The 25,000-nt window shown below is 45.1% G+C and overlaps 1 protein-coding gene across 1 annotated transcript in view; it reads right to left on the reverse strand.

Annotated features, from left to right (window-relative positions):
- slc24a3 (solute carrier family 24 member 3) overlaps positions 1-25,000 on the reverse strand; it is a 65,139-nt gene that overhangs the window by 5,568 nt on the left and 34,571 nt on the right. Inside the window, exons 3-15 of the mRNA XM_030379917.1 lie at positions 16,439-16,515; positions 13,407-13,481; positions 13,047-13,131; positions 9,786-9,889; positions 9,359-9,433; positions 8,912-8,937; positions 8,720-8,773; positions 8,119-8,243; positions 7,300-7,460; positions 5,882-6,131; positions 5,267-5,433; positions 3,710-3,824; positions 605-717 (exon numbers count right to left, since the gene is read on the reverse strand). Coding sequence (XP_030235777.1) covers positions 605-717; positions 3,710-3,824; positions 5,267-5,433; positions 5,882-6,131; positions 7,300-7,460; positions 8,119-8,243; positions 8,720-8,773; positions 8,912-8,937; positions 9,359-9,433; positions 9,786-9,889; positions 13,047-13,131; positions 13,407-13,481; positions 16,439-16,515 — 1,427 coding nt within the window. The remainder of the gene's footprint in view (positions 1-604; positions 718-3,709; positions 3,825-5,266; positions 5,434-5,881; positions 6,132-7,299; positions 7,461-8,118; positions 8,244-8,719; positions 8,774-8,911; positions 8,938-9,358; positions 9,434-9,785; positions 9,890-13,046; positions 13,132-13,406; positions 13,482-16,438; positions 16,516-25,000) is intronic.

Raw genomic sequence — 25,000 nt, forward strand, 5'->3', positions numbered from 1 at the left:
TCATGGTTTCTTCCTTGCTGATTAAGGACGTTTTGTCTGGCCCTTTGGGGGGCTAGGGCTAGGGGGGTCGTAAATATAAGGCCTGTTAAGCCCTTTGAGACTGTAACTGGGTTTAAGGGCTATACAAATACAATTGAATGGAACTTCACCATTTAGTTTGTTTATACTGAACTGATCTTCCCTTTCTTACTTAGAGAAACGCAAGCCTGCACATCTAATCAAAGCATTAGCAGTCTGAGCATCAGTTGCAGCACGTATGTGTAGCTACATGATTGCACTATCTTCACTTTCAGATTTTCAACTCCTATTAAGAGCAGCGCTGGACCACAGGATAAGAATATTAATGGTGTTTATTTATTTGTAATAATTTGTACTTAAATTGACATCAAAGCATCCGCATGGATTTCCCTGAGGCTGTCGTTGAGTCAAAACTGCAATAGACTAACCTCAGATTCAGAATCACAGGAATCTGAAGGTACTTTGGGCTAAAACGGACTGGAGAGTTGTATGTGTTTGTGTGTGGGTATGTGTGTGTTTGTGTGTGTTTTTAAATGTGTGTGTGGGTGTGTTTTTGCATTTGTGTGATTTTGTGTGTCAGACTTACGGATGAACCGTAGTTGATGGCCAGTGTCTTCAGAGCCCAGGGGAGGCCGAGCCCGACCAGAATGTCAAACACATTACTGCCGATGGAGTTGGACACGGCCATGTCTCCCATACCTGGACCCAGAGAGAGCGCCAGGTACAGAGGGAGAGAGAGAGAGAGAGAGAGAGAGAGAGAGAGAGAGAGAGAGAGAGAGAGAGAGAGAGAGAGAGAGAGAGAGAGATATGTACACAGAAAGACAGAGCGATAGAGAGAAACACAGAGAGAGGGAGAGAGAGAGAGACCATGTCAGACACCAAGGAAAACCGACAGTCTTGAGAGAAGTGTGAGGCAGCAAGAGGGACAAGAGAGAGGAGGGGACTGAACGGCCGACCAGGTAAACAAGGAGACAGATGTACACTAGGAAGAACAAAAAAATACCCAAAACAACTCCAGAATGAAAGCGGAGTTGACTAGTTAATAGGATGGAGGCAGCGGATCAGAGTGAAAGTGACAGCAACAGGAGTGAGAGGAAGCGTTAGGGAGAGTAGGGAGGAGGCGGTCCAATTGTCATGAAAAATGAAAGCAAAAAAAATAAATACATGCTTGTTGGAGTCTGTCCAGAGCCCACCTAGACAGACAGCTAGACAGACAGAGAACCACTTAAGACACTTCGGACAGACAGACAGTCAACCACTGAGACAGGCAGCCAGACATACATACAGGCAGACAGACAGACAGTCAACCACTGGGACAGACAGAAAGACAGTCAACCACTGAGACAGACAGACAGACAGACAGACAGACAGACAGACAGACAGACAGACAGACAGACAGACAGACAGACAGACAGACAGACAGTCAACAACTGGGACAGACAGAGAGACAACCACTGAGATAGAAAGACAGCCAGCCAGACAGTCAACCACTGAGGCAGACAGACAGATAAACAGACAACCACTTAGTCCGACAGCCAGAAAGACAACCACTTAGACAGACAGACAACCAGACAGTGGGACAGCCAGAGAGTCAACCACTTAGACAGACAGACAGCCAGACAGTGAGACAGCCAGACAGACAACCACTTAGACGGACAGACAAACAGCGAGACAGCACCATGTTAAATACTTGATGAGGGGATCAAGAATGAAAAGCAGACCAAAACAGCAGATGAAAGGCTGGAGGAAGAGACCTGGTTGGCTCTCTCCATCATTTTTTAGGGGCCCAGCAGAGAGACAGCAGAGGAGGGGGGGGAGGGCTCACACCACAGAGATGACAGGCCTCCTGTCCTCACCCCACCTCCTTTTAGGCTGTTGGGCTGATGCTTTCGTTCCCCTTATTTGGCTTCCATAGAGCTCTTCCGGTGTGGTGTTTGTGGTGTGTCTCTGAATGTGTCTGCGTATCTATATATACAGTATATACATACCTAGACATATATATATATATATATATATATATATATATATATATATATATATATATATATATATATATTCTGCTCCGTGAATAGTGGGGAATAATTGTTAAATATACATATGTATATATATATATGTGTCTCTACATATATATATATTAGTGCTGTCAGTTTAACAAATTATTAACGGCGTTTACGCAAACCAATTTTAACAGCGTTAATGTTTTTTATCGCGCGATTAACACTCTTTTGGCTTAGCAAACGTTGTAGTTGTTCACCTGCTGTCTAGCAGCAACTAGTCATGTTAGAAAAACGAACACACCATACCGGATCTAGCTACACCGGAAACAAAACAACAAGCACGCCGCACAAACTTGTTGGGGCAAGCAAGGATACGGAGCGGGTGAAAAACTCCTTAAAAGTGTGTGTGTTTGTGTGTCACTCTGTTCGAGCCTGCACAAGAGTTCAATGTTGTCATTAGCTGTTACGTCTTTCTGACCAATCACAGTTCAAGGCCCACCTGGGCTGTACCACTTTGGGAGGGGCCGCTCAGTTACTCCCCTCTAGACAATATCTACTTGGTTGCGACGTTGATAGTTTATGAGTGTTGCGTCTGTTGAGTGAGTGAGAGGTTGCGGGTGCACAGCTCAGGCTGCCGGACGGCGCTGCAAGGAACTCTTACGCTACATGCCCACTGCACCGTCAGTCAACGGACGTGGGAAGGCGTGGCTGACTGATGGGGGAGTAGTCTGTGCAGAGGCATCCGTCAGCCAATCAAATCGCTTCGCCGGGTTCTTCCCGCTTCTTCCTGCTTGTTGCGAGGCAAGATTACCCGATTTCCCGCTTTCCAGTATCGTCAGAGCCCGAGTCGCGTCACAGTGCTTACATTTGCATACGTGATCTGATTGGATGACGGATCCGTCGCTGCCGAAAAAGTTGAACATTTTTCAACTTCTTGACAGAGCCGAAGGCTCCAACGGAACGGACGGATCCACAATGCATTGCGCGTCCGTCCCCATTCAAAGTCAATGGGGATCAGTCAACGGACGGAGGTAGTGGGCACGGGGCGATATAAACGCAATATTGTTATCCCGCAGTAATCAGCCTGACAGCCCCGAAACGTTAACGGCCCACCGGGAATTCTCCCGACTCTCCCGATTACCACTCCGCCACCGCGCGCGCGCGTGTGTGTGTGTGTGTGTGTGTGTGTGTGTGTGTGTGTGTGTGTGTGTGTGTGTGTGTGTGTGTGTGTGTGTAGGCGTTATTCGATAGCCTGGTAATGTGTATTGGCCTACGTATGGTAGGAATATTCATACTGGTTTAAATAATAAACGTTATAGTATTTCCCATCTTTGCTGAGGAGTTTTGTACGAAAGTTCAGTGATTGAAACAAATAAAAGCCTGGGCTATTGAAGTTTTACGGTAGGCCTACCACTGTCAGGCACCTACCTGGTGTCAAGTGGACCGGGTTGATTTCACTGCGGGTCTCTCTTCTTATATCCATCTTACCAAATATATTTTATTACTGTCCTTCTCAACACTCTCTGATCTCACTAAAAGGCTAGCAGCATGAAATCAAGGGATATTTAGAACATAATTTTTTTCACGATTAATCGCGAGTTAACTATTACATTAATGTGATTAATCGCGATTAATTATTTGAATCGCTTGACAGCTCTAATATATATATATATTAGTCTGTGTGCAGCCCTCACCTTGTCTGGCCACTATGAGGCTGGCCATGCAGTCCGGTACACTGGTGCCCGCTGCCAGGAATGTGATGCCCATGATGACGTCAGGGATACCCAGCGTGAAGCCAATCACAGTCACCTGACACAGAACATCGTTATTAGCCAATCAAAGTCACCTGACACAGAACATTATTATTAGCCAAGTCACCTGACAAACCGAACTTTGTAATTGGCCAATCAGAGTCACCTGACAAATACAACATTGTTTCTAACCATCACACTCACCTGACACACAGGACATCGTTATGAGCTTATCACAGTCCCCTGTCACACAGAACATTGTTTCTAACCAATCACAGTCCCCGGCTAACACACAGGACATCGTTATAGGGCAATCACAGTCACCAGCCATACAGAACAGTGTTAGCAGCCAATCCCAGTCATCAAATGTACAGATCACAGTAACAGTATTAGCAGTGTCTTCCTGTTAAACTGACACAGATTTTACAGCATTATACAGCTAACTCCTAAAGCATTGTTTATCTGAACGTAGGGACATCTACAACAGTTCAAACTATCTACAAAAATAAATAAATCTGATAACATGAACTCCATATCACAATGGCAGTTAGATTTTTCCATGGAATGTGCATCTCTGCACATCAATATATCTCCACGGGGACAGAATTACAGACACAGTGCATTGTGGGTAATGTTATCACTCATCACTTCATGGTTCTGTAAATGTCAACTAGGAAGATCATTTTGTGGATTTTTTGTTTAATTTCACGGACCGATTCAACAGCTTAGGACTCATTGATCGTTTTGTGGGGCTTTGCACAACCAGCCTGACACAGGGCTGTGCATCTCCCCGCCTCAGACAGTACGCCGCAGGAGAAGATAGAGATACACACACACATCCACTGTTATGGTTTTGGTGTGCATCGATTAAGCCCAGATTCAAACAATAAAATAAGATATATCTCAAATAGGGCTTGGGTTCAAATGTTTCTTTATGTTTCATGGCATGTCAATCGATCGGTTTCTGACATTCTTATACTCCCCCCCTTTCTCCCTTTCCCTCTCTTCCCCCTCCCCCAACCCTCTCTCACTCCCCCTCCCTCTCCCTTTTTTTTCTCTCCCCTCTGTTACTGCCTCTCTCTCTTCTCTCTCCCCTCCCCTCTATCACTCACCTTCTCTCTTCCATCTCCCCTCACCCCTCCCTTCTCTCTCCCCTCCCCTCCCTCACTCACTTTCCCTCTTCCATCTCCCCTCACCCCACCCCTCTCTCTCCCCTCCCCTCCCTCACTCACTTTCCCTCTTCCATCTCCCCTCACCCCACCCCTCTCTCTCCCCTCCCCTCCCTCACTCCCTTTCCCTCTTCCATCTCCCCTCACCCCACCCCTCTCTCTCCCCTCCCCTCCCTCACTCCCTTTCCCTCTTCCATCTCCCCTCACGCCTCCCTTCCCTCTCCCCTCCCCTCTCGCACTCCCTCTCCCCTTCCCTCTCTCCCCCCTTTCCCCCCTCCCCTCGCTCTGACTCCCCCCCTCTCCCCCAGTGGGGGTGTGTCTCTGCGCTCACCATCCAGACCATGACGTAGGAGTAGCAGGCGATCCAGAGGGTGGAGGCGGTGAAGGACAGCATGAACCAGTTCTCCCAGCGCGGCGTGGAGCAGTTGGGGACCGTGAAGTACAGAATCAGGCACAGGGGCCAGGCCAGCAGCCACTTCACCTTGTTACACACACCGCCTGGACACACACACACACACACACACACACACACACACACACACACACACACACACACACACACACACACACACACACGAAACACACACACACACACACACACACACACACACACACACACACACACACACACACACACACGCACACACACACAAACAAACTTTCTGGTTTCTTTGAATTTACAAAAGTCAAACAGCCAAATGTCATTGCAGAAAAACAACACCCCATCATTTAATTGGACTCCCATTCCTTCTGGTTATAGTAGATAATCATGCTATGAGTGATCTCAGGGGGCCTAAAGTCAGACTCAGATGTGAGTCTCCTGGTTAGTTTGTCTTTATTAAAAAGTTTTTTTTTGATAACATGTTTGCACTACACTTGGAATAGGAAAACATGAAGAATAATCAGAATAAATAACAAAAAAATAAAGTTCTGCATGTCCAATTACCTGGACACTGGAAAGGTACGAAGGGCCCCTCTCCATCGGCCTCCACCACCTCCTCCTCGTCGTTCTCGTTGTTCTCATTGTCTTCGTTTTCAGTCTCGTTGCCGGCCTCCTGGTCATCACGACGACGGCCGGGGCATCTCTCGGCATTGGCTCCGCCCACCCCGTTCTCCTGGCCACGCCTCCCTGCGGCTTTCCCCGCCGCGTCCGTCTCCCCGTTGGTGAAAGTCCGCGTGTTGATGAGCCGTTGCCGCTGGGAGGAGATAAAATTAAAAAAATCAACCCCAACTCTTCGTCAAGTCAGGTCCAATGTATTTCTCTCCTCACGCCCACATTGGGCCTTTAGCCAATCCCTGAGGTGATTTGACGGCCCGATTTGAGTGATGTGCGGACAAGCACAGCAAGGGTAAAGCCAACGTCAGCAAACATACACATACATGGTTATCGGTTGCCAAGCGACCACCAGAATAGCGTCGGTTGCTAGTGCAGATTTCAAGCTAGCGATTTTGTATTATGTGTCAGTGGAAACTCAATTTCAGTGGAAACAGCACATGGGTTTGCTAACGTTGTGTGTTTGTGTTTGCAAAGGAGAGACAGTCTAAGTGTGGAGAGAAGAATCATCCAAACAGTATGTTTTATTTCCATGCACTGTGTATAACACCAGGGTTCATGCCTTATTTGGTTGTAAATCACATGGTCACCGCCCTGCTGAAACCACAGCTCCACTGTCCTCCCCAGTAAACTGTGCTGCTCCATGTATCAGGACTGACATCCACTGCTCCATTCGGGCACACTCGACCTTTGATGTGTAGTGTGGAACAAACTTTGTTGAGATGTGCTACCTCTGTTGAATTCAGAACATACTTGATCAAATGATCTTTCCCGTAAGCTTTCTGCTAATTCTTAAATTCATTGCACTTTCAATTTTTTACTTTGCCTTTATTTTCCCTAACGTTTGTATTTTATTTGATTACTTAATCTTATTGTGCACTTTCTACAATGCATTTATTTTTTTTCTTTGCGGTTGTTTTCTCTTACCTATCTATTTTCTTTTATTCTTTTCTTTTATGACAATGTTTCTATGTGAACCACTTTGAGTCTATCTCGTGTATGAAAAGTGCTACATAAATAAAGTTGCCTTGCCTTCCCTTGCCTTGCCTTTCTCGTATGTCACTATACGCACCTCCACCGATGCAAAACTATAATCGACTCATCTTGTGTGCAGCTTCCTATAGCTGATCCAGCTGCTATTGTAGAAACCCGCTCCTACCACGCTAGCCATATTTCCCAGCTCCTCCGCACTGCTTTGATTGCGTGCTTTGATCGCGGCCGGGCCCAGCTCGCCAGTCGCTTTGAGGCTAAAAGTGGCGGCTAAATGACTAGGTATGAGCGCGGCGTAGCAGCGTGCGACCGGAGCCCACCTCGGTGATGAGCATGCGGGAGGCCATGGTGAGGCGTGTCCGCGGGGAGAAGTGGCTGGTGATCATGATGCGCATGCCCGCCTCGGAGAAGGACAGCTGGTGGGGGTAGGCGCACAGCAGCTCGTCCACCATCAGCACTGACTGCTTCCTGTGGTGGTTGGCTGTGGGAGGAGGGGGGAGGGCAGGGGGGGGGGGGGGCAGGCAGGGGCAGGTAGGCAAAGAAACCAGAAAGGTAGGTACACACACGCACATAGACACGCATGAACAAACACACACACACAGAACATATGGACACAAACATGCAGATACACAAACATAACGGCAATAATGGACCACAAGGTTATATCTATCCATCTGCCATCTATTTATCTATCCATCCACCCATCCATCAAACAATCTATCTTTAGCTCTCCATCCATCTCTCCCTCTTTCAATCAATCAAACCATCTGTCTATCTCTCTATCTATCTCTCCATTCATCCATCAATCTCCGGCTCTCCATCCACCTCTCACTCTATCCACCTCTCTCTCTCTCTCTCTCTCTCTCTCTCTCTCTCTCTCTCTCTCTCTCTCTCTCTCTCGCTCTCTCTCTCTCTCTCTCTCTCTCTCTCTCTCTCTCTCTCTCTCTCCACACATCTCTCTCTCTCTCTCTCTCTCTCTCTCTCTCTCTCTCTCTCTCTCTCTCTCTCTCTCTCTCTCTCTCTCTCTCTCTCTCTCTCTCTCTCTCTCTCTCTCTCTCCCTCTCTCTCTCTCTCTCTCTCTCTCTCTCTCTCCCTCCCTCTCTCTCCCTCTCTCTCCCTCTGCCTCTGTGTCTCTCTACCTTTCTTCAGCAGCACGGCGGTGGCGTCACAGCTGTCCTCCAGCTCCGTGTTGCTGGCCGCCCCGTTCCTCAGGTTGGAGCTCTTGTTCCGCCTCTCCAGGAAGCGCACGATGTGGGAGTTCATTCTGCGACACAACCCCCCAGCATCAACACATGTCTACGTTTAGCGCTCAGACTCTCTTATGTTGCTGTTGCCCGTGACTACCTGAGGAATGTCAGCGGGACTGGTTTTAAAATAATGTAGCTCAAAGTACATGGCCGTGTCGGGACGGACGCAGAATAGTTTAGAATTAGAATTTGGAATAAAATGGAATTTAGAATATATATTTTTTTTGAATAAAGTAGAATTCTCCCGTCTAAAACAGGCTTCAGTTCTATAGGAAATAGAGCAAAGAAAAACCGCTTGAGTACATTTGGGCCTTTTGTGCTTCGTTTATCACTATGTTTCCACTCCTACTTTGGGTCGTGCTAAAAATATGAAACCAAAATTCACAAATTCATTCTGCTCTGGGCTTCAGAATGAAGAAAAATATCAAAGTGAGTAAAGTGTCGAGTGTTGAGTGATTAAAGAACTGTGCCTCATCCAGCTTGGCATACTCACTTCATTATCAATATGTAGACGAAATACATCAGAATCAGTGTCAGAGCCTCCCACCTGAAACAGACATGGTCACGTTTCAGCTGCAGTCTTTATAAGCACAGCATTAAGTCAGCGGGAGTGGCTTTCTGTTCCAGGTGGAAAAACAACAATGAAATCAATACAAATACCACGGATTTACTGATAATGACTTACCACACAACCTTTTCATCATATATGAACTGCAGGAAAAAACAAGAAGGACACGATGGAAATAGTTAACCAACTGATTGAAACAGCTTGCACTGATATTAAGAAACAGATTATGATTCATAGAGAAGATATTTAAAATAAATACAACTTTATCTTCCTGCACTCGAATCGGTTTATTTTACCGCAATTTACTTGTGGTGTTGCTATGGTTTCATGCTTCCTTTGTAAAACCTCAGCTTTAAGGGCCTTTGTATAAAAGCTGAAGGACTAAATGCAATGATAATGTATCCATATTTAATCCTTTGACACACTGCCAACCCACTCTTGTCGGCCACTAAGTACCAAATATAGTAATCCTATATATGTATGATGCATGAATAGTATTACAATGTTAACTAATACATGAAAACCTATTGTGAGTGCGTCAGTGAAATGGTTAGAGCTGCTTACCACGATGAGGGCAGAGATGGAAAGTGTGTAGTACGTAGAGTCTCTGAGTAAAGGCCACCGCGACAGACGCACCACCTGGTAGAGAGACATACAAACAGAGAGCAGATAGCGTATGAGAGAGAGAGAGAGAGAGAGAGAGAGAGAGAGAGAGAGAGAGAGAGAGAGAGAGAGAGAGAACAAATATGTCACTGGATGGATTAGAGTCAGAGCAATTCTTTGAAATAAAGAGAGAACAAAATAAGTAAATAAAGAGACAGAATGAAAGAGAATGCGAGAAGGGAGACCAAACAGAGAGAAAGAAAGAAAGCAAGATAGATAAAGAGCAAGAGGACGAGTGAATTATTCCACCCATCTGTGATGATGAGGGCAACCTATAATTAGGAGTGGAAGAGCAGAGGGTGGACAGACAGAGAGACTGTTGGCCTACCTGTCCGGCGAAGATGCCACACACGCCGATGATGCAGAGGATGTTGAAGACAGCTGAGCCCACGATGGTGCCTACGCCAACGTCCCCCTTGGTGATGAACACCCCTGTACACACGGTGATCCACATCAGATCAAGAGGGAACACCCACAACTGAAATAAGTGGATCACAGGAGTCGGAATTAAGGAGGGGAATTTAAATTGGTTAATCTAAGGAAGCAAATTTAAGGTGGTTCATTTAAGGTGGGTAAATATTTCCGTATTCTACAGAAGAAAAATAATATAGTAACATGGATAATACAGAAGAATATCTATACAAGTTACTTGGCAGAGGTATACAGTATTAAAGGACTACGGCGAGGCTAGCTATTTGTTGAGGTCATTGTACCGGGACTGCACTCTCCATTGATGCGATTTGGGTAAAGAATGCACAGGATCGCAGCTGATGCTGAATGCCATGATTTTTTCACAAATAACATATTACCATATGAATATATTACGAGTTCTCTCTCTTGTTGGCACATAGTGGAGCCTGACGGTTCGCCTTCAGGCCAAATGCAAGAAGAAGCCATGTTGAGAATCAATTGAGCAGGCCAACCACATTATTAACCCAGTGACCTCAAAGTGTACCCAATCAAAAAAAAAAAAAGCACTAACTGAACTGCTGTCTTAACGAATTTGTGGTTTAACCCATTTTAACCTGTTCAATTGACTCATTTGACCTTATCTGTGACGTTAACGTTTTGCTATCGGATTCACATGTTATAGCATAATCTGAGTTATGTTAGAAGAAATTAATATTTGCAGTAATCGCACAAACTCACTTACATTACCACAGAGCCGTCATGTTTCATTTAGCTAACCCCAAAGTACTTTAATGGTGATGTCATGACATAAGGACAGCTGTCCATATTGAGGCTGATATTTTGTGTGAATTTTGAGGATTTTAATATAGTGGTAGGCTTATGAATCTGTGACATAAAGGACAGCTGGTCATGACCGATAACCACTGCTAAGGTTATAGCGTCACTTTAGCCAGATACAGAATACTGAAACCCTCTTTTAATGTTTTATGTTACACAAACACATGGATATGTGATCTATTTTAAGCTATATTTCATTTTTAATCCTTTAAAATAACTAATGGCTTTAGTTTAAGCATAATATGTCTTGGTGGCTAAGGATACTGGTGCGTGACTGTGTTTGTGTGTTTGTGTGTCTGTGTGTGTGTGTGTGTGTGTGTGTGTGTGTGTGTGTGTGTGTGTGTGTGTGTGTGTGTGTGTGTGTGTGTGTGTGTGTGTGCTAAAGTGTATTTGTCAACAATATGTATCATATTCAAAGAATGATACGGTAAGACAAGCCAATATCTGTTTTCATACCTGGAAGAAGCAGGTGGATCATGGATATTTATAATCATCTTATCTTTATCCAATTAGTTTTGCTACACTTATCAACTGCAGTTGTATGTGATTGCTTTTTGGTTATTAAATACTATCTCTAAATCTCCATGTCACCTATATCTGATGTGCTTCTGGCTAAGTTGATGAAGTTATTGATGGAATGCATTCCCAAAGCCAATCTATTGATATGTGAACTTAAAGGTCCCATGGCATGAAAATTTCACTTTATGAGGTTTTCCAACATTAATATTAGTTTCCCTAGCCTGCCTATGGTCCCCCAGTAGCTAGAAATGGCGTTAGGTGTAAAACAAGCACTAGGCATCCTGCTCTGCCTTTGAAAAAACATAGCTCAGACGCGCCGATTTGGAATTTTCCCCGTATGATGACATACGGGGAAAATTCCAAATCGGCGCCACATATTACCTCCCCGTTCTCGGCTTTGCCCCTTTAATAGGTCCATGCTTTGCCCACCCAGAGAATTTGGCCCGCCATGAGACAATGAGGTACGACAGTGCGAGCGCCACATGTGTGTGTGTGTGTGTGTGAGTACATGCACTTCAACGCAAGCGTTGTACCCTTCTTTGTTATTTGGATAACCCTTCTGCTGTTGGTGTTATGGCGCATAACACGTCGGGTTCTCTGACGTCTCTGGTATTTCCACAACGAGACTCGTATTGGGGGTTATCTCAGCCATAGTTGAGCTGCCCGCTGCCCGCTATCCCGCTGCTGCAGAGGGGCTCCGGCGGGAGACAATTGCGGGCAACAATCCCTTTCTCCTCCATGTGCGGTTCAGTCTACTTCAGATTGATGTGGAAGTGGAAGAACCAGAAACGTCAGAGAACCCGACCAAGTCGTTTGAGATTCAGAGAGAGATTTGATATCGATAATATCTATGTATAATATGATATTATTTAGATGTTAATTAAGAATTGTTTAGAATAGATCATGTTATGAATAATGAGGTATTGGGCAGGATTTGTCTTGTGTCATAATGAAAAATATGATGAACCAATCAGTCCCACTTCCTCTAGTTTGTCAAGTAGATAAGCGTGTTTATTATAATATAACACCAGAAAGGCAGAGAGATAAGAGATTCAATACATTCTCCATCCTAATGGCTTCTAAAATAAACTGACTCAAACACAAGTAGCTATCAGTATCATATGCAGTTTGACTCAAACGCCTATACATAAATTACACTGACAAAGAGGAAAATAAAGTCTGTAAATGTAGTTTGCATTCCCACTGAAGCTCTTTTGGGGTTTTCTCAACTAGGCTAAGCTAGGCAGGACAGCGACCAAAAACATACTCGGTTTGATACCCAAACCCGCAGCTTACCTGTACTGCCTTATTTGAGAACACTGTCCCCGTTTAGGTTTTTTGCATAAAGAGTACAAAATATGACCATTCTTGCATAGATTCATGGTATAAGTTATTGGTTAAAAGCCGTTAAACCATATATTTTATTTTAAATTGGAACATTAAATGCTGCATCACTGAGTTTCACGAAAACTCTCGGTAAGCGGGGGTTATTAGATGGAGACTCATCGTTCCCATCAATCATTTTAAGGAGCAATTACTAGATAGCTTGTGGCGAGCCAGAGGATTGCTGGGAATGGTGCACGCACACACGTGTGTTTGTGTGTGTTTGTGTGTTTGCGTGTGGTTTGTGTGCATGTGTATATGTGTGTTTTTGTGTGTTTGTGCGCCTGTGAGCCTGTTTGTTTGTGTATGCGGGTGTTTGCGCACGCGGGTGTGTGTGTGCACGCGTCTGTGTTTGTGTGTGTATGCATGTGTGTGCGCGCCGGTTTGTTCCTCTGTGTGCATGTGTGCATGTGTGTGTATGTGTGTGCGTGTGTCTCACCGATGACAGAGGTGAAGAGTTCAGGAGCTGAACTACCTGCTGCCATGAAGGTCGCTCCGGCCACGTCCTCGCTCAGATTCAGACGCTGAGAGAAGGAGAGAACGAGGGAGGAAAACAGAGAGAATGAGTGAGGTAGATAGAGAGAGATAGAGAGCAAGAAAAGGAAAGAAAGGAAGGAAGAAAGAGATATCCAGAAACAGATCATCAAAAGAAGGGAAGAAGAAAAAAAAATGAAGAAAGAAATGCATTTCAGTGCGGTGAGATGAGAGTCTTTAAGAAACAGTTGTAGTAAAAATGAGGCAGTTGAGTCTCAGTATCATCATGGAGCCCACATGGATCCACCATTTGTCTTGTCCTCACCTCACAGAGCTTCTCCAGGGAGGGCACAAAGTAGTCATCACACACCAAGGCCAGGGCGTAGAACATGTACATAGCCTGCAGGGAGACCAGGCACAATCCTCAGGCGACACGTCACACAAACAGGCTACATGACCAGAGGGGACATCTGGGAATAATATATGCTTTAAAAAACGGTGATTACAAATTTCTCCTCTTTGCTTTGTAAAAACATTGGCGTACATCCAGCTTGGTTGCCATGGGTATATACAGTGTGCTCTGATACCTAAATAATGAATGGGCCGAGCGGTTGATACTGTATCCTGCTTTAGTGGTCTCTTGCCCATGGTACGGACTCCACAGAGCTATGTCTTGATCGGAGAAGGGCTCGCAGGGCAGCGATCCTAGGCCCATGTGAGCCCCCTCCACTCATGAATGATGAATCATGTCCAGAGCAGTATCACGGACAGTTCATTATGACACACATGAGACGTGTTCATCCGCTCTGCGGAGGACCGAAGACGATGCTTTCGACGAGAGCCCTGACAGAAAACGTGTTCCTGCTTTTGGCAAATGGACGGGCTCATTTGCATAAAACGACTCATCGGATCTGTGAGTGAGTGTGCATGTGTTTACCATTCATCTAGATGGGTGTGCAAGGGGAGGGGGAGGGGGGGGCTATGGTTGCCATGGCGATACCCCCAGGGCTCCAGACTGCGACCAAATGGTCGCATTTTGCGACCAAAATTTGAGAGTGTGCGACTGAATTTGACATCTGGTCGCCCAAGTGCGACCAGTCAATCTGCCCTTTTTATTTTTTTGATTTTGACACGTTAAACGCGGAAGGGGTGCGTCAGTAAATCCGGAATCTGTAGCAGGCAATTGAGTGTGAGAACGATGGGGAATGGCCGGTGTTAGTGGCTAATGTGTGGAGGGGGAGGGTCCTTGAGATCATCGAGCGCGCGTAAACATCTGTGAGAAGGAGAACGATTTGACAACCTGCTACGTACATTTGAACAATGAGCGAGCAAACTATTGACTCGTACTTCCGACCTTCGGCTAGTGTGCCAGTGCTATTCAGAGCCCTGCACGGGTTTTATTTTTTGAAAACCCGCGCCCGTACCCGCAATACTTAAAACCGCATCCGACAGTAGCGCGAATTACATTCCGCACCCGACCAGACCCGCTATAAATTGATATCGGCTCCCGACCCAAACCCATGCAGGGTTCGGGTGCCATAAAGGGCTTTTCACACGGGAGGCGTTTGCCGCGCCTGCTATTGCATTCTCAATAGAGAGGCAAGCGGGCAGAGATGAGGCATAGCGTCCTGTCAAGCATTATGACGAGTAAGCGGGCGCAGTCCTGTGCTCGTCAAACACATGCCCACGTAGAAACCGTTGGGATAGATGGGAATCACAATAAATGTGAAACTGAATTTGAAACAGCACAATGCATTTTCTGCATCTATTATCAAAATATTTATTAGTAATACAGTGAAAATTAGGAGAAATGTGAATATTTGTTTGCCATGTTGATTTACGGTGTGTGCCTCTAAATTGTCTTTTTGTGCCCCTAAAATTTTCAGTTTGGGGCCACAGTGCTCTCAGTGAAAAATGTTTGTCTGGAGCCCTGGGCCCTTTTCCAGTGATTATCGGCTTTGTGCCATTCTGAGAAAGCGCGAGCGGCCTCATGTCACATGTAAAGCCGTTACCCAGCAGCTGCTGCCGCACACTTCCCTGTAGACGTGTTGCTAGCATGTCAGCAGGTGTGATATACATGGGCCTGAGGTTGTGTACATGTGTACTATTTTGACTGGATGTGTGTTACACTGGTTGTATCCATGGGGCGTGTGCGAGGTGTGTGAGTGTGCATGTGTGTGTGTGTGTGTGAATTTTTTTGGGTGTGTGCATGTGCGTCTGTGTGTGTGTGCGTGCGTGTCTGTATGTATGTCTGAGAGACTGTGTGCATGGCGTGTTTTTACATGTGTTGTTATTCTCAGGTCTTTTTGAATGTAGGTGTGTATGCATTAGGGATGTGTCGGTCGCGACTGATTCGTTACAACGAACGAATCCCGAACGTGAACGACAAGAACTGGTTCCCCAAAACAAGAAGAACTGGTTCTTTGATTCTTTTTTTTTAACATAAACCAAACATATGGTCACGTAAATAAAATATACAAACGAACAGAGCTCCGTCTCCCCGCGACTTCCATTGATTGAGTCTACAACTTTCTCAAAGATTCAGCCAATGAGAGGTAGCAATGGTGTTGGAATGGCACCTGGGTAAACCAATGACAAGGCGGTACCGTCGAATATGCGCGCTTTCTGTCTGACGTATCTTGGGTCATACCATTCGACTCATATATCCCCCTACATTTTTTCGAAAATAGACTTGACCTCCATCTGTTTATTGGATAAACGCATTTCCCAATCCCAGGAGTCTTTGCTCCATTCTACGTCAATTTAAGAACAAACAAAGAAATTAAACTGCAGTTCGTATTTTTTATTTATGACCATGCAAGTTCTGTAATGCCTGAACAATGAAGAATTAAATGTAAAGTAAAATAAAATTATAAATGCAAAACCATGAATGAAATATAGAGAGTAAGCAAGTGGTATAAATATTGGTGGGACGTTCGACATACTATATAGCAGGCATCTCCAAACGGCGGACTGCGGTCTTGACTGTCCTATCCGGGCCCACGACCAATTAAAAAAAAAAAATTATAAAAAAGTTTTTTTATTATTTATTTTTTTTAAGATGTAATCTGACGTAACGAACGAATCAAAACGAACGAATCAAATAAACGAATCGTTATAGTGAACTGAACTGAAAGAACTAGTTCCCGGAAAAGAATCATTTTTTTGCCCATCCCTAGTATGCATGTATGTGTACAATTGCATGTGTACAAGCAAGATTAGTGTTAGCGCCTATATGTGTGTGTGTTTGCATGCACGCGTGCGTGTTTCTGTATCTGTGTGTGTGTGTGTGTGTGTGTGTGTGTGTGTGTGTGTGTGTGTGTGTGTGCGTGTGAGAGTTAAATGAAGGCCACTCACACACAGGACGTGCAGGCCCACTGCTCCGTCGACTCGCTCCTGGTTGGTGAAGAAGTCGCGGGGGAACTCGTGGATGGCTGGGCAGGGAGGAAGTAGACACAACGTATTAGCAGAGGACAGACCGCTGGCAGGGAGGAGATAGACACAACGTATTAGCAGAGGACAGACCGGTGGCCTTTCAAAACGCTGCTAATCAAAATCTGTCACTTTTACAAATCCTGCTGCACCTCTGTGGTGCCACAGTGGCACGCTGACACGACCCACCGCTGCCGCTACCGTCACGGGTAGAGCCTCTGTTTCTGCTTTCACTCATCATTTAGTCTTCCCTTTCTTTTTATATTGTTCCCTTTACTTTCTCTTTAACACTGTTCTTAAATTCGATACGACGACATGGTCAAGTGTAATATGTGCTCAAATTTAACCGTGAAAAAAATAAACGGTTGAGTCGGTCACGCTGTCTGGGTTAAAAAAATAACCCATCAAAGAAGCAGGTTCATCTACAATAGCAGCCAGTCCACCTGATGGCCGATATATGATCCTATGACGTTAACTCTGCCACCGTACATAGAGGAGGGACATCAGAGACACATTCTCACAACCGTTTTGAACACGACTCGCTATAAAAGCAGATTTTACTTGACGTTTTCTTTGGTCCAGCAAACGAAGATTTGCTCCTGAGTGGCTTGACGGATGCATTGCTTTGACGTGAGTCTTTTTCTCTCCCTCCCTCCCGTGTTTCAAGGCCAATTGTAACTGACAGCATCAATCTCTCCTGACCGACAGTGGGGCTCCATCACAATATGACACAATATGTCACATATTCACAGCACAGTCACGTGCAGCACCCACACAAGCGCTCTCACACACGCACACACACACACCCAGTGTGTTCAAAATCCGACCCATTATTGGCAGCTCATGTTTTGTGGCTGCATGTTTGGCATGTTTTTGGTGTATTTGTATATGACTGTGTGAATGTGTGTGTGTGTGCAAGTGTATTGGTTTGTGCATTTGCATCAATGTACCTGAGTGTGTGTCTTCTTGTGTGTGTGTGTGTGTGTGGGGGGGTGGGGGGGGGGGGGGGTGTGGGGGGGGGGTGCATGGGAGCATACACTCATGCGACGGGGGCTTTTTGCGTAACGTGGACCACCACAATGCGCAGTGACATTCTCTGAGCCGTCAACAGCCCAGAGCCCCAGTGAGTCAGCTGGCCTCAGTCTCAGCCTGGACATCAGCCTGCCCTGCTGGCCCACACACACACACACACACACACACACACACACACACACACACACACACACACACACACACACACACACACACACACACACACACACACACAGTAACAGACACACACATTAACACAAACACGCACACACAAAGTAATACACACACACACACAGTAACACAAACAGACACCCACACTAATAGACACACACCACACAATAACACACAGACTCACGTCGCATCACACCATAACATCCCAAAGCAGCAACACACCATAAAACACACACCGCAAACCGCATCACACCACAACACATCACAACACATGCACAGTAACCCATAGTAACACGCCGCAGAAACACAGCAACGCACCACATGATATCACACCACAACACTCAACAATGCACCACGACATCCCAAAACAGCATGCAAAAACACAATAACTCACAGCCATACACACACACACACACAAACAAACACACACACACACACACACACACACACACACAGTAACATCCCACAGTAACCCAAAGCATCACAGACACACACACGCGACACAGTCTGTGGAGCACTCATGCAAACCGAAAGGACAGCGGAGAGACGAGAGGCATAGTGGGGGAGGGAGGGGGGAGGTAGAGAGAGGTGGAGAGAGGTAGAGAGGAAGAGAGGGCAGACAAGAGAACTTGCACTTGTCTGACCTTGTTAAGAAAGGTGCTATTCAAATAAAGTGCATTACTATATTATTATTATTATTAGAATGAGCAAGGTGAAATACTGAGCAATTTAGGAGCAGTGGAGGTAGTTGCAGTTTCGTTTAAACAGTACGAGTGAAGAAAGTGTGTTTAAGTAACATCCATCCATCCAAAGGATGCATGTGCATGTTTGAGTGTATTTACATGCAATCATACATACACTCAAACATGCACACACATGGACACCGACTTCCTCCTTGTACAAAGCAGAAACGGGGAATCCCAGCGCCTGCTGCTAAACACAAAACATACATTTGTGAAGACATAAGACACGCACACAAACGCACACACACACACTCACAGCGACACACACACACACACACACACACACTGCTACAACCAACAACAGACCTCAAGCAGTCATGAGAGCCAGGACGCTTGGCAGACTGCGGGGCCGGAGCGGCCCCTGTGAAGCAGCGTTGCTGCAGCTTCAATTCACTTCACCGATTAGTGGCTCAGAGCTGGCCAATATACACTGGAGCATGGGCCAACTCTATCTCCACCAAAAACCTGTGTGTGGAGAGACTGTGTGTGTGTGTAGGGGTCTGTGTCTGTTTGTTTATTTATTTTTTTCCGATATGTTTGTGTGTGTGACTGAGAGATAGAGAGACAAATAGTGTGAGAGTGACAGAGCAAGAGACATGGCGAAAAGAGAAGAGAGATTCGTCTTCAAGCTCTATAAAATGGATAGCCGTTAAGGACACACAAACACACACAGACACACACAAACACACGTAGACGTTTCAAGGAAAGCCTGCATTGTCTCGGCTGTGTTGGACTAGTGCTGGCATGGTTCTCTCCCAGCAAGTCTTTCCTATGCCCATGGAGCGGAGTTTGAAGAGGGAGGATGCCAGAGCTTGGCTCTTTTGAATGTGACCTATTTTCCCCAGTTTCACCTGGGAACAGATTTGCTCTTTGGAGAAGAAGTAACACACAAACACGCTCGCACACACACACAGACACACGTGCACACACACACACACACACACACATGCATGCACACGGAGACACATGGTTTACGAATGAATTCCAGCGGTGCCTGAAGGTGGTTGTCATTAAAGTAGTTACAGCATGTTGCGTTTTGTTTTGTCCAGAGCCAGGCACATGATTACTAACAATTACCCATCAGGGTAAACAATTAGCCACACAACAGCAACAACAGATACACAGCAACATATATCCAAGAAAATATATATAAGATGTTAACAATATCATGTTAACAACACGTTATATAAAACGTTATATAACATACACCATGTTGCTTTATGTTAAATGTAATATAACATGTTGTTATAATATATATATATAGACGTTGTTTTATATATATATATTTTATATATATATATATATATATATATATATATATATATATATATGTACACACAATATAACAGCCGGTTGGTCATAGTCCTTATACAGCTCTTCTTCTTTTAGATTTCCATATATTTGTCTTTAAAAAATATATATTTTAATCTAAAAAAAATATTTTTAATATCTTTGATAATTGATCAATGCAGAAAAATGCAGAAATACAATCAATAACTCACCAGCCATCATAACTCACTAACATGAACAATGTGTTTTGAACTGTTGGCAGAATGGCTTCAAATGCTTGCATAAGCATTTGAAAGGGTGGATTATGTGCTCTGTGCTGTCCCTGAGCAAGGCACCAGAACCCTAACAGGTTTCTGATGAGCTGATTGCCTCTTGCTAGGGTGACAGCCCAGTCATACTTGTTCTGAGTGGTTGATCCGGGAGGCTGCTGATTGCAGCGTGCATTGGGCGGGGTGTCGTGGTTGACACCAGTACACTCTATCCGTGTCATATCTTAGTGACCCGTTGACCGAATCGCACGGCCAAGCTGTTTCAAAAACGCCTAACGTTATAACGTGTTGGCTTGAAGAATGTCAAACCCATCGGCCCATCCAGGTCTGAGGCCCTGCTACAACAGAAGGATGCCCTGTATACATTACGTCCAACATATTGATCCTGTATAGCCGAAAAACAAACATTCACACAAACACACACAAACGTGATAAACAATCGACAGGTGGTGTGGAGCTGAACCTGAGGTCGTACCGCCTTCCCTTTCTCATGTGTCGTGTTTGATTTGTCCAGATTGATTTCTGATGGACAGCTTGTCAATCTCAGATCACAGATACAATAAGACCACCACCCTGTGATTTGCCCCTCCCCCACTGTCAATCTCTCTCCCTCCGCGGCTTGCTTACGTAAGCGATTACATAAGACCTGCGTGGCTTCAATAAAGCGAAGATGAGCGAGAGTATGTGTGATGTGTGATGTGTGTGTGTGAGAGTGAGAGAGAGAGAAAGAGAGAGAGAGTGTGAGAGAGAAAGTGTGATAGAGAGAGATAGAGAGCGAGAGAGTGGTCTTGCTTGAGCTATGTAGGCAATAGAGGAACGGAGAGAGAGAGGGAATCCTTCCAATCCTATACATCATTAAGGGGATCTCTCGAGGCTTCTGGGTTTTAAGAGCAGCAAAAAAGACGCTGCTCTGCACAGATGGCTTCACTACATCTACACCACTGTATGGCTAAGCCTTTCTCTCTCTCTCTCTCTCTCTCTCTCTCTCTCTCTCTCTCTCTCTCTCTCTCTGTATCTCTCTCCCTCTCCCTGTCTCTCTCTGACTATCTCTCTCTCTCTGTTTCTCTGTGTCTCTCTGTGTCTCTCTCTCTCTCTCTCTCTCTCTCTCTCTCTCTCTCTCTCTCTCTCTCTCTCTCTCTCTCTCTCTCTCTCTCTCACACACATACACGCACACAGTTAGAGTCACACGTGTAAACGAGCACACAACATCACACTCTCCAGGTCATGAGAACCAGGAAAATATCTCACATGTTACACACTAAAATAAAGACCAACCAATGTCTTACACTATCTGTTGCATAAACACACATTGTGGTATACACATCTAAACCCAAATATTCCAGGTCAGCCACATGACCTTGGCATAGCACGGCAGCAGATCTGTTAAACATGAGGTAATCCTTGCTTTAATGCCTCTGGAGGTGTAATGAGAGAATACCGCCCCCCCCTCTCCTCATCCTCGACCTCCGACCCCCACTATAGAACTCTGACAATGCCATTAATGGCTTTTTGCGCTTTTAACCCATGTATGTGCTGTAAAGTCATGAGCGTTTAGCAGCTTAGGGGTAGGGTGCTGAAGGAGGAGGGGACTTCTGGCATGGAGAAAAAGGCTAAGATTTAAGTGGAGTTGGAAATGTTCGACCTTGTGGCCTTGTGTCTGTTACTGGTAAAAAAGAACACCGGGAATGAAAAAAACATGCATGCCTATGTGCACACACACACACACACAAACACACATAACACGCGCGGACACACATCCACACACAAACATTAAACAGACGTACGCACATTAAACACTGACAGACAGACAGACAGACCTGCACAAACACAAACATTAAAAATGCACCTCAAAATTAAACACACAGACATATGCAGACAGACCAACGCATATACACAACACACACACATACACGCGCACATGCACCACACCAATGGCAGCATGTGTTTGCATTTATTTTTCTGCCACAGTGCTTAAATGAGAGTGGGTGGTATTACCTAAGACGCGGGATAACACACAGAAAAACAGCAAATACCCACACACATACGCACAAAAAAAACACACACACAAACAAACCCAAACAACCAGGAGTTTGATTTTCCACTGAGTTTTTTTTCCTGCATTCATCCAGATTTCACACGTTTTCACCCTGTTTTCAGTCAATTTTCTCTCCCTCCACATGAGCCCTCGTTATGTGCACGTTGTGTGTTGGTAAAGGTCTGCGGGATTTACTAACAGATGTAACTGCTCAGGGTCAAGAAAAAAAAGATCCCAACTTCCTGTTTCATCTCCGCCTAAACCATCACAATCCGAAACGCTTGGCACAGAGGATTTAAACATGGAGGAAGAGAGGAAAACAACAAGAATAAAGAGAAAATCTCTTACCACGAAACAATCAACCCTTCTTTTTGGCCTCCGTCCCCATACCCCAATTACCACAGAAAACACAATGACATTTCCTAGAAAGATTCTCGGAAATTGCTGAAATGTTGCAAACAATATAATATGGGCTTTAAGACATTACATGTCAACCTTTTAACCAGACAAATATATTGCTTGCTGGACAGACTGCTGATAATGTGATAATGCTTATGTTGACTATCTATATTATCCAACTATATTGGATCTATCATGGATCCAATATAACTTTGCCTCCTATAACCTGATGCTCAATAGCTGCAACTACTACTAACTAAAAAAGATAGATTACCCATTCCAAATTGATCATTATTTGAATGATCCAGTATTGATTCATAAAATCCAGAGATCAATCTTTTAATATATGCCATTTCCTCTGGAGTTCTTTTAACAACTAACAGCATTAGTTCTCTGAGAATATCTCTTTCATATCCAAGCAAAATATGTATTGTAACTGAAATATCCCTAACCAAATTGATTTTGAAACGAATCACATTAGAAATCAAATCGAAGCGAACGGATCCAATCCAATAGTCTCTCTCTCTCTCTCTCTCTCTCTCTCTCTCTCTCTCTCTCTCTCTCTCTCTCTCTCTCTCTCTCTCTCTCTCTCTCTCTCTCTCTCTCTCTCTCTCTCTCTCTCTCTCTCTCTGCAATAGTACAGTCTCCCACTCTGGTTGGGTGAATGAGTGTGATGACATGTATCAGAGCTGTAGTGGTGGAGGCGGTGGTGACCTGTTGACACTCGCACTTCCCCGGAGGAGAACGCCATCTCTCCATCAATCAGCCTCCTCCTCACAGTGACAACAAGGTCACCGCGGCGGTGAGCTCTTAACAAGCCGCTGCCATCCACCACACACACACACACACAGACATCCAATCTAGCCACTAGGAACACACTCTCCTTCCTCCTTTGCTCTCGCACAATCTCTCTTACTATCATGTACCCTCTCTCTCGTGCTCTCGTGCTCTCTTTGCACTCCCTTACTCAGTCTTGAACTTTCTCTCTCTCTTGCACTCTTTCTCTCACTCTCTTGCACTCTGTCTTGCACTTTCTGTCTCAGCCTCTCGTTCCTTTGTTCACCTTCAACAGATTGGGTCTCAGGAGAGATGGAAATGTTCCTGTTTCCCGCTACAGGGAATGCACACAAGAGAGGGAGAGAGAAAGGAGAGGGGGAGAGAGAGAAAGAGAGGGAGAGAGAGAGAGAGAGAGAGAGAGAGAGAGAGAGAGAGAGAGAGGGAGAGAGAGAGAGAGAGAGAGAGAGAGAGAGAGAGAGAGAGAGAGAGAGAGAGAGAGAGAAAGAAAGGGAAGAAATAAATCCTGCAGCACAAATAGAGAGGAATGGGAGAAGGGGTGAGTGCTGTAAAAAGAAGGGAGAGTGAGTGCTCCATTTAGATTCTGAGTCCGTAAAAGCATGTCCCCGTTTCCAGTCTTTCTTTCCGGGGGGGTAAAGACCACTTTATTTTTTTGGTCCAAAGACGTGCATGTGCAGTTTTGTCATGCATGCGTCGGTGCGTTGGTGTGTGTGCCTGGTCCCCTTGCGAAAGGGCACATGGTAATGCTGGCATTTAATCAGTGAGCCCTGGCAAATGTGGGCAGTGTGACCTGTGGTGACCTGGGACACGGACGGACACAGAATTAGCAGGTGCAGAAACCGCACTCAGCCCATCCCCACCACCCGCACCACCCATAACACCACCACCACCAAGCCCTCCACAACCCCATCAGACAGCCACAAAGAGACTCAGACTTGGGAATCAGAGAAACTGCACATCATTGTTATTTGATCCTACGTCCCTTCTGTTGCACCAACCATTTCAGCACAAAACTCTGGACCAAAGTGAAAACAGCAACGCCAAGCAAATGACTATCGCTCCCAAAAAAGAAGGCTGCACGAAGATATATTTCAACACAATATTCGAAGAAGAAAAATAAGGACTTATGTTCATCCGTTATTGCATTTATGTCTTTCTTCCTCTCAAAGAGAGAATTAGCCTCATTACGTTCAATGATGGCAGCGTTATTGCTGTAAATGTGATTATTTTTGACAGCCCTTGTTCCAAACGTGACACATTAGCGATATCATTAACACGCTGCCTCCAGGGTGTGCTAAACACTGTTCACATACTGCAGTTACTTTGAGTGCAGCTCCAGCATCACAGTGTGTGAACTGTGCTATGTCTCCTTAGGAACAACGTTGACGGGGAGTAGAGCAGATATTTGATTGATTTTAAATTGAAAATAGAACATCACAACAAATTAAATAGGGGCAATGTAATATTGCAAAGGATGTTCATACATTTAACAGTATTTTGATGTACTTCATATCAAGCTTAACTCGAGGGAACCAGAACCTTCTACAACCTCTTATTTGAACTACAAGAGGCTCAGAGAAACGACTCTGTTCCAGAGAAGGATGTGAACTACAAGAGGCTCAGAGAAGCTGCTCTGTTCCAGAGAAGGATGTGACTACAATAGGCTCAGAGACAGTGCTCTGTTCTAGAGAAAGATGTGAACTACAAGAGGCTCAGAGAAGCTGCTCTGTTCCAGAGAAGGATTTGAACTATA

The sequence above is a fragment of the Gadus morhua genome, chromosome 15 (genome assembly GCF_902167405.1).
Source record: "Gadus morhua chromosome 15, gadMor3.0, whole genome shotgun sequence".
In the NCBI taxonomy this organism is placed as follows: Eukaryota; Metazoa; Chordata; class Actinopteri; order Gadiformes; family Gadidae; genus Gadus; species Gadus morhua.